Source organism: Maylandia zebra, linkage group LG22 (assembly GCF_041146795.1).
Source record: "Maylandia zebra isolate NMK-2024a linkage group LG22, Mzebra_GT3a, whole genome shotgun sequence".
NCBI classification, from domain to species: Eukaryota; Metazoa; Chordata; class Actinopteri; order Cichliformes; family Cichlidae; genus Maylandia; species Maylandia zebra.
Window position 1 is genome coordinate 28,446,172 of NC_135187.1, and position 14,820 is coordinate 28,460,991.

Consider the following 14,820-nt stretch of genomic DNA (forward strand, 5'->3'; position numbering starts at 1 on the left):
TGCAGACTGGTATAAGTATACATGGATGGTGACGCTAATAATAGCATCCCAACTGTCTTTTGTGAGCGGTCTGAATCGCTGTGGCCACAGGTCTCCGCATTCCAGGACCCGGCTCCTGGATACAACAAGGCACCGCAGGAGGCAACATCTAAAACCATTCACATCATCCCCACTCAGTGTGGCATTCCCGCACATGGCCGCCCTTAAATAGGCCCAAAGTACTGCTGATCTTCACAATCTCTCTTTCAGAAATATACCTTCATATTTATGTGTTACAGGCGGCAATGTTGTGAGGCATGCCGGCTGCTCTCAAAAGGACCGTTCATTCCTCCACTGCCTTTTATGCCTCAAAGTGCGCTAAATGAGCTGCTTCATTAAGGACAGGTTTCACATTCAAAGACACCGTTTGCCGTCCGTTTTCTGACATTTAGCGCAATTACAGAACACCAAAGGGATTTTCACTTTACTCTTTGTTTCTACTGGGATTTTCCACAGACAGGTCCACCAAGTCTGCACCTTAAATATCACTGCAGTTTAGGCATAATGAGCACATTTCCACGTTTTCTTTAAAGGCATGCTCCTTCTTGGACCCAGCAGTGTAGTCTGCTCAGCTCAGTCATTTAAAAGAAATAGTTGACATCTTAGGGCATACATATGCATTTTTAAAGGGCTACTGACCTATTCTACCACTGCAAATAAATGTCATTTTATGATGCAAAAAGCACCTTTCATTTAAATTTATCTCCACAAAAGGCCTCATGTAGGTTACAACTACACGTCTCATGTCCAAGTTTGCTGCGTTAATTGTCTTATTGATCATATTAGCCTTTTGCGCTATAAATGGTTCTGGTCTTTGCATGCTCACTCAGGTTATTCATCAGAATTATTTTTTCTCTAAGAAATAAGAGCCATGTTATGATGACTTCCCAAGCTAGCAGAGATATAATTCACTGCTGCTGCCTCTTCAGTTCCGGCGAGGCATCAGTTTCCCAGACTTGGTGGCACAAGTGTTCCCGTTGCTCAGTCGTGCACTGGTGTCTCCTTCTCTTTTCACTCCAGTTACAGGCAGTTTGTTCTGTTCTGTCAAAGGGAGCAATGCACACATTTGAAATCAACCATTTAAGACATGAAACTCTCCCCTCAGAACAAAACAAATACTTTACCAGATTAGATTTTTTTTTTTTTTAAACTTTGAGCTCCCAAAGCTGACAATCCAGATCCCAGCTAGTTAAAGTACTCGCTCTTTGATCATCATAGCAGTTTTTCAGCTATGCAAATTAATAACCAAAAAATAATCTAATTATCTACAAAATATTAGAAAATAGTGTGCTATGCTTACACTGATACTTCAAGGAATCACTGATGATTTTTAATCAATTTTCATGTTACAATAGTCTTAAAAAGCAGCTTCCCTTTTCTCCCTGTGGGTGTTGTTACATCTCACCTGGTTGAGAAGGCAACTCATTTATACTAAAGGCTACTGCAGATGGCTGGGTGCGATTCTACCCTAGAACATTTTTTTTTTCTTGTATCTTTAAAGTATTACTAAATATAATGTTTTTATATTTTATAGAGAGCTGCCAACCTAGTTGGGATCCAGATTGGCCATTTCAAACACAAACAGGCAGGTCTGGTACAATCTAATATTTTATTTATTTTCACTCAATTTTACCAGTGAATACAGAACATTTTAAAGAGATTAAGGGAAAGACTGAGTAATAAATATAGAAATCAATTACTAGGCAGTTTGCTGCAATGATATGCAGCCGATTAATAATCAAGAAGCGATCGCTATGAGCCAACCACGAACATCCCTCTCCAACAGTTTCACTCTCGCATGCATGCAATACACACATGCTGGCATGCAAGTGCATGCTCTCTCTAGTGTGCAGAACACGCACAAACACACACACTCATCCAGGCACAGGTCTGCCTCACTGCCAAGCAGACATTACAAGTACAGTAAAGAGGGCCATTCAAATCTGAAGAGTGATCAAGTTAGCAAAGTATATAAAGAGCACCTGATGTACAGTCTGATGTGTAAGTATTTACAGGCAACATGGGTGAAACACAGAACTAGAGGCCACAGAAATTCTGCTTCCAACAGGAGCCTGAAAATGGTGTTAGCCCTGGAGTTACTACAGAAAACCCCTTTAAGCTCACACTTAAATGACATCTACTTTGGATTATTGCAGGATGTTGGTCGGTATACATCAAAGCTTTGCGAAACAGTGCTGACATTTCACAATGACCTTCCAATCTGATCTGCAGAGGTGAAAAACAGCAGGAGCGAGCAACGCTGGTCAGGCGCCGAGGTGGAAACGGGGGATTTTCAACAGGGGTCGGTGAGCGTGAAAAAACCTGAGGATCCTGGCTACCTGCTGCTTCTGGCAGCACCGCAGACAAAGAGAGGGCTCAACACTTTTTTCCCTGTTTGATTGCAAACAATGAGGGGATTTGAAGCCGTTCACGACAGCCATGGCAACGGATTTTGAGTGCCAACCATCATGTGCATTTCTTTTTTAGAAGGAGGAGTCATAAATGACCATAAAGCTGAAAATGCAAAGAGAGGTCGTTTCGAGGCACTGACTCTGGCTTTTTCTCGTAAAAGTCGAACGCAGCAAAGGGACAACAAAACGAAATCGCAGCAGGTTTCATACCTCTGACATCAGCTGGCTTTTCATCAACACCTTTAGAGTCACAGACAAACTGTTCCACTACTGAGAGACTAAGATATGGAAGGACACAGTCTGTGCTGGTCACACAAAAAGGCTCATCTATTCTCTAATTTTCTACCACAGCCATATTCATTGAGGTTGCTACAATTGTTGCACTGATAGATAACAGTATCATGAGGTGATATGTGTAATGCATGTCCAACAGATCTGAGAAAATATTTCCCTTTTGAAGATGCAAACTCTTTGATATCCTACAGAGTAAGAAAATGCACAAAAACAAACTGCTTTTGTGTATTTAGGTAGACGTTGCAGTGCTGTGGAAGAGCTACGTTAGGTCAAGCATGAGATGCAAGATTCCTGCAGAAAGGCAGCTAACTGAACTAACATGTTGGTGCGCCCCGCTATAAATTTGGCATCCTGGAAGCACTGAATCATGGGATTACAATCCCAATCCGAGTAAAATCTGAAAGCAAGGCATGGATGTGTTTCCCTCAAAGAGTTCAACAATGTAGGTACTTCTTTTCAACTGTTTACTGTTACACTTTGCAGGCGGCAATGGCTTAAAACCGCCAGTCACACTTTTAATATTCAGAATCCAATAAATGCTTTTGTGTAGTCCTGGTCATTGCAGGCGATTATAAATGGACTTCCATCACTGGGACATTCTAGCATCCACACGGCAGTAAAGCCAGTGATCATGCTCGAGCCAGCAATCAGGCATGTCCTAAACAATCCTGTCCATCAATCTTCTCTCAGAGGTGAGGAGTCTTTGTTACTGGTTTCCCCTCTCCTGTGTTGTTCAAAAGGTCAGCGCCACCTCTGACCCACGAGGGGGTTTCCACCATGTCCCTAGACTTGCTCCCAGGTCACCGGAGGTTGAGGGCCAGGGCCACTGTAAGGACGATGCCCATGAGCATCAGAAAAGGCAGCCAGGTCTTCAGAAAGCCTGCACAGCTGGAGAGAGATGACAGGAAAACCAAGGTGAGGAAACAAGCATGCGGTGATGTACACAAATACAAATCGCGGGAATGAGCTCTTATTTTTTTATGAGCCCCCTCCCATCCCAACCACAGCCCTTATAATGACCTGTCTTGTAGCACCTTGGTTCCTGGAGGAACGTTGTTTCGCCTCACTGTGTATTTTTAAACTGTATATGGTTGAAGTGACAATAAAGTTGAACTTGAACTTGAACCAGCAGAAGACAAGGGACATGGCATCTTCAACCTTGTTCTTCCTGTAGCTATGGCAACAATCAGTGTAGATGATAGACACGTCTTTTTTTTTTTTTTTAACCCTGCTGAGAGGCAAAACAAGCAGCTGTTGTGGAAAGCTAAAAAACTAAGAAAAATACGTTAATTAGAGCACAGACATCGCACACACTGGTGTCTGGACTTTTGGGATAAACAAGCAAAATGGAAAGTAACTGATGCCAGCCTCACAAGACATCTCTAAATGTTCTAGAAAGCAAGGGTTGCATGTACGCTGTGTCGGAGCAAAGTAGCAAATGTTCAGTTGATCACAGGGACGTTTAACGACATTGTATACACACTGTTATTAACCTCTGTCTCTCTTCCACAGCATGTCTTCTATCCTGTCTTCCTTCTCTCGCCCCAACCAGTCGCGGAAGATGGCCCCTCTCCGTGAGCCTGGTTCTGCAGGAGGTTTCTTCCTGTTAACAGGGAGTTTTTCCTTCCCACTGTTGTCAGAGTGCTTGCTCACAGGGGGTCATATGATTGTTGGGTTTTTCTCTGTATGTTTTATTGTAGGGTCTACCTTACATATACAGCGCCTTGAAGCGACTGTTGTTCTGATTTGGCGCTATATAAATAAAATTCAACTCTTAATCAACTTGAGAGGAAAGAAGGTCGATGATGTTAGCGATGCTTATGTTAAGCCGCACTCAGCAAACTTAAATTGTGTGTGTGTACGCACACTAGTATATATATAGCACAAAGGGCTACACGTTTCTGTGGCATCTGTGTTAAGACTAGCGGAATAGCATGATTTTTTTTCTTGAATTTAATCGACTAGTAAAGCAGTCACAAGAAATATCCTTAGATTAAATAAGACTAAATATTGAGGCTGCTTTGCATAAGTAAGTAAGAGTGATTAAGTTATACTAAACAACCCTTTAAAATTTTAACGATCAAGCAGGTAGTCAGAGCACATTTTCAATTAAGAATAATTTAAAAAAAAACAAAAAAAAAAACTGAGTGACTGCGACAACTTCAGAGGTCTCGCTTCCCGATACTTTCTGACAATTACTGCAGTTCTGCTGGGATGTGTAGTTTTTTTATTGTCATGCTATAATTTAAAGACATTCCAGTAATGTCCTATATACACTCTTATTATTTCCCAAGAATCAGGTCTCTCTCTCTTGTCCTGAGACACAACAGGTTCAAGGCATACCTGTGAAATTATGTCCGAACCCCTGGGATTCCACAGAGAAACCTCATTCACAGGCTTCAGCCCTACTTCTTAGGCAGGCTTTGAAGAGAGCAGCTGTTGAGTACAGGGCTTGCACTGTATCACCTCCTTCTAAGGTAGACAGCCTTCAGATATCTCGAGAATAAGGATGGTAGTCACTAATACTATGCGCATTCCTCTGAAAGTAGTTCACTTCATTGCTCCCCGGAAGATGAATTTTTTTTAAAAGGATACCGTTAGTCTGTTCATGCTTATCTGGAGCAAATGAAACATTGAGTAAAACATCACTAGATCATCGTAACTGAGGTTAGATTTTGATAGAAAATTCATGTGATTAATAATTGTGTTTGTTTTTTTAGCAACAGTCTACAGTTGAGTGCCACAAGATGTTTTAAAAAAAGAAAAGAAAAAACCATGACCTGAGCCTCTACATGGGTTTGTAAGCTTCCCCTGAAATCTTTATACTTCGTCAGGAAAACAGGAAACCGGTGAAGTGATTTATTGAACCACAGAAACATGCACGAAAATAGAGTCCATAAAGCAAAATTAAAAGTTTGTGTACAATTCTAACAAGCTTGAGAAAAAAAAAAAGAAAAAAAAATATCAATCTTTGGTATGACAAAGTGAAGCTTTTGAGCAAAATCATTGATCGGGCATGAGCTGGGGACTAGCTGCTGTTAGTTAGGATTACTCCAATTTCTCTCCCTTCTCTGCTCTCTGTTTCACTGTATGTGCATCTCATCCCAAAGAAAATATAGAGCACATAAGAGAAAAACAGAGCTTGTTGCCATAGCAAACCGGAAATGCCTCCAGACTGATCTTAGTTTTTCTTCATGCACTGTTACGTTTGGTTCCAGTAAGCCAGGGAATTGCTGCTGACGTGTGGTGCAGTACACGCAGAACAATGCAGAATTGAAAGGAATGGATCCACTATCCAGCCTAGCTATTTGAATTCAGTACTGAAACAATATCAGATATACACCAGAGTACGTCATCAATAATTTCCTGTTGCAATGTTTGCCCACTAAAAACTCCACATCAACTGTTTTTCTATCTTTTTCAGTCTCTCAGACACGCTGAGCTTTTCTTACCTCACATGCTTTCCGTGGATGAGAGCGAGGAGGCAGAGGTTGATCATGTTCCACGAGGTGCTGTTTTCATATCGCATCAGATTCAGAGCCATTGCGACATGCGAGTGGCAGTTATCACAGCATAGGTTGTGCTTTGGAGAAGACAACATTATCAAGAATCATTCCCACTATTTCTTCACTTCACAGTTGAGGCAAAGTCATTCACACAACACCACATATTTACCATCCTGTGTTTATACTCCTCTGAAGCGTCATGCACGGCTGTGTCCCAGGCATTGGAGCCGCTGGCGTAAACCTTGCTTACATCAAGCATCCAGTATCTGGATTTAAGGAGGAAAACAAACTTTATTGTTGTGTATGACAGATGTAAAGAGACAAAAAAAAAAAAAAAAAAAAATACGATATTTATTTACTTACTTTGTTGGTTGTCCAAAAGCCATGTTGTCCTCCTGCAAAAGATGAAATATTTCTTTAAGTTACCTGTGCTCACTGAAAGCTGTTTTATGTTGTTTGGGGTTTTTCTTTTGGGTGGGGGGTTACATCAAAGCACTAAACAAAGACACCACCATTAGGGCAAAACTTGTTCAGCTATGTAAGGTTGAATAAGAGACATTTTCAGCACCCTAATAGCCGGAATATGTAGTTTAGCATCAATTTAGGAAATGGGTCTAACATCCTGTTTGTTAGGATTCACTATTGTGTTTGCGTATACAAGTCAAAATGGATCCAAGCTGCAAGCTCTCTTTACTCTTTCTTCTATTACAAGGAATAGTGTACCTTCAATTCCCATAAAAGAAAATGACATTTCGGAATAAACAAATCTGAATATTCCAAAAAAACAAAAAACAAAACAAAGAACGTGTTAAACGATAGTCTGACAACACAAAAGTGCAGCAAAACAAAGCTCTCTTTAGGAATTTCTACAGCTGCAAAGACAGAATGTTTTCTGACACACAAGGCAAACATCGCTATTTTTGCCACAGCACAGCATAATCCAGCGGTGGCACTGCAAATGTATGAAATTGCTCATGAGATTACTGGGAGAGTACTTTGTAGCACTAAAACCACACTTAATTAATGACTGCCTACACTACTGTGAAACAGTCTTACTGGTCCTACTGGAAAACCTAGATGTCCCACATTAAAACACAATAGCGCTGTGCCTTCATTTGCTCATACTGCACAGTGTATACAAGTAGATGTACAGCCATCTATTCATTTCTATTTTATATTCTGTGTCAGAAGTGAGAAATACTGGATTTAAAGGCAACAGGTCTCAAGGCACAGCATGTCCGATTTTTATTGGACCCTTTGTTAAAACTAATAGTGAGCTCTTTACGCTCATATCTATCACGGACAAGGGCATTTTACCATAGTAAATCTAGCATAAAGGGCTAAAGGATTGTTTGGTGAATGCTGCAGAACTTCAGTCAGTACTCACTGAAACAAAGTAAGGCCCAGCAAAGTCCCGGATGACTCCAGTGGAAGTACAGATACCCATGTGACCAATGAAGGGAAACAGCCATCTGAGAGAAACAATAACAAACAAACAAACAAACAAACAAACCTGCAAAGTTACCATCACCACATTGAAGTACTATTTAAGAGGGCCTGACTGCAAACGTTGAGATTACACAAGCCAATACAAACACACACACAATTTTGATTAGTGTATTATTTATTAGTAATATCACTGAAAATAAAGGCGATAGTATGAGTTTTAAAGCAACTGCGTTGTGATATTCAAAGTTTCAGTAAGATATACTTTCGCAGAACTATAACACTGATGACCCAAAATCCTCAACGGCTGACTTTAAGCATATCATTTAATAGCTGGCATGTTTACCATTTTGTTTGCTTCGTATCTGTGATCCAAATATCTGCATATTTATATTTATTCGTACAAACATCTTCAGTTTAAACCGTGTTCATTAAATGTAACAGTTCTTCGTGCACAGCTGTAACTTAGACATTTGTTAGCAGCGAAGATAATCTAATATAAATCGTTTTAGAAGAAGGGCAGCAACAGGAAGGTACTGTGCGTCTGCTAGCTAGCTAAGCTACTGCTGTCACCTCGTGCGATTTCTGGAGCATTTAGCCAAAAAGCGATAACTCACGATAACACGGGGATAGGTGTCCACACTATACAGTAAGGATAGCGACTGGCCTCCGGGTTAATTTTCTCCGAAGCTATGTGGTAATTCTTCATGCTCTCTTTTTCAACATCCGCCATCACCAGCTGTGGACTATGAACTTCATTTGTCCCACCGCGTCAAGCTACCCGGATACTCAGCGGAAAACAAATCTTACTGTCAAAATAAAACACTACATCTACTTTTAGTTTGGCAAAAATCGTAAAGACGGCATCAGTATCAACAGATATGCTAAATTCACTGACATTATCGCCACATCTGAGAAAAATAGAGACAGACTAAAAGCGCAAAGCACTTTTGTAAAAGTTACATCGTTTACTTTGAAAGGTTCAACCGGAAGCGCCTTCTCTTATTTGATGAGACTTCACTATTCTAGCTTTACTATCCTGTTGGATTCGTGACAGCAGTTGTTTCCGGGATACTTGTATGCCTATGAGGAATCAGTCACCAGTGGGATACGTGTGTGTTTGCACACAAAGTAAGGAAAGTTGTGTTTGGTCGATTATTTGTTCTAACAATGCTTCTTGGCAATCTTAATCTTATGCTGATGGAAAGTCGGTTTATTTCCCATTAAATGGTTACACACTTATAAGGAAAATGCATTTTTGTGAGTATGTGTATTATATTATAAAACAAAATTTAAAAACATAAAATCCCCCACACAAACTGGGATCACTAACTTTTCTGAAAATGTACAACCGAAGAAACGGGTATCGTGGAAATGTTTCTGTTTTTATTCCATTATTATTTCCTTTATTGACAAAAAAAAAACATTTATTCCTTTTATTTTTTCACCATTTTCAAAGTGGATACAGCCCATAAGTGCTTTACTCAAGAAAAGCTCCCCGAGTTGTACTTACAGTTTTTAACACTCATCTGAGAGCAGGGTGTGGGCAAGAGGTGCTGAAAGGGGGAAAAAGAGGTGGTCGTCAGGGAAACCAAGATAATAAGAGCCGAAGAAGATAAGAACGTGTGCGCGCATGTGAAAACCTATAGTATTAAGGTTATAAAAACATGAAAAGGCTTAATTTTACACTTAACACAAGCTAATCATTTAATCCAACTCAATGGGAAATGGTACAGCTAGCTCCCATGGTCCCTGTTTCTCATTCTGTTTCCCTGTTTCTGCAGCCCCTAATCTCCTCAGTGTGTTCAGCTGTTGCTAATTGGCCACGCCTAGTCAGGTGTGGATAAAAGCATACCTGAGGCAGGCTTTCAGGGTAGGCTCGCTAGCCCTTGCCTTGGTAGTACCAGCTATTTTAGCCAACTTGCAACGCATTTTAAGATAGAACCTCTTCTCACCTAAATTCTGGTGTCCGTCTCCTTATTTATGTTGCGGCTTTTGAGCCGGGTCGTAACACTCATGAAAATGCCATAAAATGTCAACACAAGAAACAGGTAGATGTGTGGACACGTTTTGCATTTGATGTCAAGAAAAGTAAGATGCTTTGAAAACTGTGTGGATGACTCTCACTAGTAAAAACACGCCAAACTGTTACACCTACACTGTTAGTCAACTGAAACACTATAATCTTATGCTATTTAACTGAGTAAAACTATAAGAACTTAGATGCCTAAATTATGACTGAAACTAAAAACTGTTTTAGTCAAAACACTCAAATTAAATCTAAGTTTTCCATCTCAAATTAATTGATCCTGTGGAATGAGTTTGATCTATTATACAGTGTGTGGCTGTGGATAAATATTTAGAAACATCCTTCAAAAGCAGTAATAGCCAAACCTTCCGCTTAGAGGAGAGATATGATAGGGCAGAAACAAGACGATGATGATGATGATGATGACACCACTCCTTTTGAAGGGGGCAGAGAAAACATTTTTGTGAGACTTACAGATTTTCACTCATCCTTCCATGACCTTTTGGGCATATTTGTACCTGCTCTGTGTATCTAAATTACTTTGTAACTTTGGGGAACAAATACATTCACTCAGACTCTTTAAGACTTTGCCAACAAAACTTCCCAGTTTTGAGTCAAATAGGTCCGTTGTTATCATCCAAATTCAATCTCACCACAAAGGCTTTAATGGAACTTCTATCCTGTTTATTGCAAAGGCCTTTATTTGTTTCCATGCCAGCGCACAGAAACCCTCCAGCACTGTGGAGGTGGAGGGCTCCAGCTATTGAAGGAGTTATCTATGGCAGTGGTGGAAATGGAAACAAAGATGAACCCAAGGGATCCACCAGGGCTCTCTGTACTCTATACTGGGTCCCATTAGATGTGACAGGTGATAAATTGTGCGAAGGGCAAAAACAAACTACTCAGCAAAAGCAGGCAGACGTTGATAAAGGAAGGCACACTGGGCTCATCATTGGGGAGCTGAGGGAATTCTCCGGCAAAATGCCACCTCGATTTCTGGCTGAGCCATCCAACCCAATTAGGCCTGGAGACGGGCTGCTTTAGGGACTGTAACTCGGTGACACAGTATTCTTTTCAGTCATAGGTTTGGAAAGTAAAATGTCAAGCATCCGATAGTTTCCAGTTCAGCTCCCCGGACAGTGGTTACACATCCAAGAAATGACAAGAGGGTCTAATTACACACTTTTAGAAACATATTTAGTTAGTGAAGTCTTCTGAAAGGATGTGTAAAAAAAAAGAAAAAGGAAAGGAGGTTAAAATGTGTCCTTTTTATTGGCTAAGAGTGTAACTAGAGAGAGGAAAACACTCCTTGCTTTCGCTTTGCAGCAACACAGGGCTTTCCCTCATTGTTACTTTACAGTCACAAAAGCGGAAGTGCTGGTCAGACACACACGCACACAAACCTACTTCTTACAATCAATCAGTCCACTCATTGAGTGTAATTTGCTGAAGTGGGGATATTGATATCTTTTTTGATATTATATGAAGGCTCACATTTTTAGGTCTGTTTGTTTTGGGGGCTAAAGTCCCAAATATCTTTGCTCGCTGCACACAGTATGTAGCACTTAGTTTGTTGTGATATGAATGACTGACTGAAGAATCGCTGGTACAGCAGAGCTTAAAGTACAATGATGAGGGGGTTTACTTTTAAAAAGACTTTGATATGAGCTGAGTATGAGGTCAAATGCATTGTAGTTGTATGCAAATCTTTCCTAAATCACAATTTACACTGGATTAAATTAATCCACACTTCACTAAACACACTGCATCTTACTGCAGGCTTACTTAATAAGACCAGACTGGTAATGATGTTCAGAAGAAGGAGTAAATCCAAATGGCCTGGTGGAGGAGTACAAGTATCTGACGCTCCACAGCACTTTCTCACTTTCAGTACCGCTGCCATAAGGACACAAGCAGGAAATCTTCCATACCTCATGCAATAATGCTCTACAGTGCAACATATGTGAATAGCAGACTCCTCTGTTCTTCTGACAGTGACATCTGATTTTTTCAAAACTAAATCAAGTAACTCACTTAAAATTCAGCTTTTGTTTTTTGTTTTATTTTATCATTATTTTTATTATTGTAATTATTAGTGCATACCCATAATATAGTACAGTTCAGCTGTAAAATAAAAATTATTGTAATGGTTTCATAAGGTGCTATTGTTGCATAAATGTAAATAAATACATAAAATTGTTGCCAAATGACATCATACCATCTGCTATAGGTAAGAGCCTTGAGAGGCCTGAGACCAACCTGTGTGCCTAGTTTTGTTGCTTAAATCCTGATTGTGCAGCAGGAATTGTTGGACAATGAAACAAACACACAGATTATTATAGGAAGATTATGGGGTGTCATATTAACAGTTATTAACAGCTACAAGACTACACAGCTACACACACACACACACACACACACACACACACACACACACACACACACACATATATATATATACACACACACACACACACACACACACACACACACATATATATGATTATCAGCTGGTGCTTGCAAGGTTTGTGTTAATTTGAGTTTACATTTTTGTCCACTAGATGTCACACTATTCTAGTTTTACAGGAGTCTACTTTTTCTTAGTACATTATTAGGAATGTACTTCTGCTTTTGACTCTTTTCAAATTTAGTTCATATTCTCCTTTATACACAATGTAACTGCCATATTAACGTAAGTGTTTTTGTCCAAATCCATGTCTTCACTATGTCCGATATGCCTTTGAAAATGTTAGAATCCGCTTTAGTGTAGCAATGCAACAACTTTTCTCCACCCTTACAAATGATTTTTAATAAAATAAAAGTAGCAAGTATCAATATAACAAAATAAACTCCAATGTAACAGCATCAAAAACAGACAATGTTAACGTTAACTGAGAGAATGTTAGAGCGTGGGGGGAAAAAGTAGAAACAGGGAGTATGTATTACTAAACGAGTGTGGTTAACAACAGGAAGTGTGCAAATACTTCTGTGAGAGATAAACAGTGAGAAGGAGGGAGTGGCAAACATTGTAGTCTTTACAAATTTTTTTATCAGCACACTTAGGTCTATATTTAAAACTGTGAAGAGGAACAGGGTTACTGCTGATGTGTCTGTAACACTAAAAGACACTCTGCTTGCTCAAGTAAATGTAGATGAAGTTACACACACATGTTATGGATGTTATGTGAAAGATTAGAGCATGAGTACAAATTTACAGTTCAAATACTGCTCAAGAAAACACATTTTTAATGGAATTAGAGACAGATTCTTTCTCTCTAACTAGAAAAAGTTGCATTTCCTGCAAAAGTGCACTGTGAATGCTGTGCAGTGGAATCTGAAAACAGCAGAAGAAGGAGAACTATCTGCTGAAAACACTGTGTACAAGCTGAACTCTATGCAGAAATCTGCTTTATTTGAAAGACTAGACTGAAGAGTGTCAAGAAAGCAGGGAAGATGTGCAGCAAATGTCACATGTTGGGTTTGAACCTTTGCCACCAGATCTTACGGCGGCGATTCATCCCACTGAGCCAAACCAGCTCTGGTCTCAAACAATGATATGATGAGAGAAAAAATGTGCACTGTGCAGAAGAAGCTAAATTGTGCTGAAAAGAGGTGAAAAAGCTGAAAATTGTGCTGAAAAGAGCAGAAGTGACTGAAAATTTTGCTGAAAAGGGGTGAAAAAGCTAAAATTTGTGTTAAAAAGAGTAAAAACAGTTAAACTGTTAACTGAAATAAATGTTGCCATAAGGGGGATTCGAACCTTACCCTTCTGCTCTGAGAACTGCTGCTCATCTCACTGAGCTAAAGTATTCCTCACCCCGGAAAGCTAAACTGGTGATCACACTGATAATGTGGTCCCATTCAGCAAAATAGGTCAAAAAATGGCATAAAAAGCTTAATATCTGAAAAAGTATAAAGGTTATGAGCACCAAAACTTATAGCATACATCGGGAGAAGGAGCGGAACAGTTTAAAGTTTGAATGGTGAAAATCGGCTGAAAACTGAGGGAGTAGTTAACCAGCAAAGGTCTGAGCAACTAGAATAACTAGAAAAAGTTCCATTTCCTGCGAAAATGCAGTGTGAATGCCGTGTAGTGGAATCTGAAAACAGCAGAAGAAGGAGAGCTTTCTGTTGAAAACAGGTGTAGAAGGTAAACTCTACTTTATTTAAAAGACTATACTGAAGAGTGTCAAGAAAGCAGATTACATGCAGGCAGGGAAGATGTGCAGCATCGGTCCCACGTAGTGCTCGAACCCTTGCCACCAGGTCTCCCAGCAGCTGCGCATCCCACTGCACCAAACCACTTCTGATCCAAAAGAAAGATATGATGAGAGTAAAAAAAAGGGTAACTGTGCAGAAGAAGCTGAATTGTGCTGAAAAGAGGTGAAAAGGCTGAAAATTGTGCTGATAAGAGCAGAAGAGGATTAAAATTGTGCTAAGAAGAGGTGAAAAAGCTAAAAATTGTACTGAAAAGGGGTGAATCAGCAGACTTTCTACTGTATAAGGGGGAAAGAAGCTGAAGTTTGTGCTAAAACAGCTTAAGAAGCTGGAATTAGTGCTGAAAAGTAGTGAAAAACTGAAAAGTTTGCTAAAAAGAGGTGAAAAAGCTGAAATTTGTGTGGAAAAGAGTTTAAACAGTTGAAGTGTTAACTGAAGAAAATGTTTCCATAAGCAGGATTTGAAACAGGGCCTCCTGGTCTGAGAACGGCTGCTCATCTCACTGAGCTGAAGCATGCCACAATTAACTGGTGGCTCTGTGAATGTGGCGCAGGCGTGGTTTGGTGGCCCGACCACCACCAGTAGGCAACGGGGTCTTGCCCAAGGACACAACAACCGAGACTGTCGGAGCCGGGGCTCGAACCAGCAACCTTCCGATTACAAGATGAACGCCCAACTCTTGAGCCACGATCGCCCCGTTTAAGGCTCTGATATCTATTCTGTATGACTTAAAGCAGTTATGACATGGTAGGATTTTCTCACCCAATACAGGAACATTTAATATATCAGTCTACTCTTTATTCTGTCAGAAATAGTTATCAGAGCTTGTACACTTTCTTTTTACACATATACGTAAGCATTGAGCCAAATTTAGTAA

The 14,820-nt window shown here is 40.0% G+C and overlaps 1 protein-coding gene across 1 annotated transcript; it reads right to left on the minus strand.

Annotated features, from left to right (window-relative positions):
• Positions 1–1,634: 1,634 nt before the first annotated feature.
• On the minus strand, positions 1,635–8,483 carry tmem222b (transmembrane protein 222b). Its single transcript, XM_004564376.3, has 6 exons — positions 8,314–8,483; positions 7,638–7,722; positions 6,614–6,645; positions 6,420–6,516; positions 6,197–6,327; positions 1,635–3,632 (listed from the first exon to the last, which is right to left on the minus strand). The coding sequence occupies exons 1-6, from the start codon at positions 8,427–8,429 to the stop codon at positions 3,545–3,547; spliced, it is 549 nt and encodes a 182-aa protein (XP_004564433.1). The 5' UTR covers positions 8,430–8,483; the 3' UTR covers positions 1,635–3,544.
• Between the last annotated feature and the right edge of the window lie 6,337 nt (positions 8,484–14,820).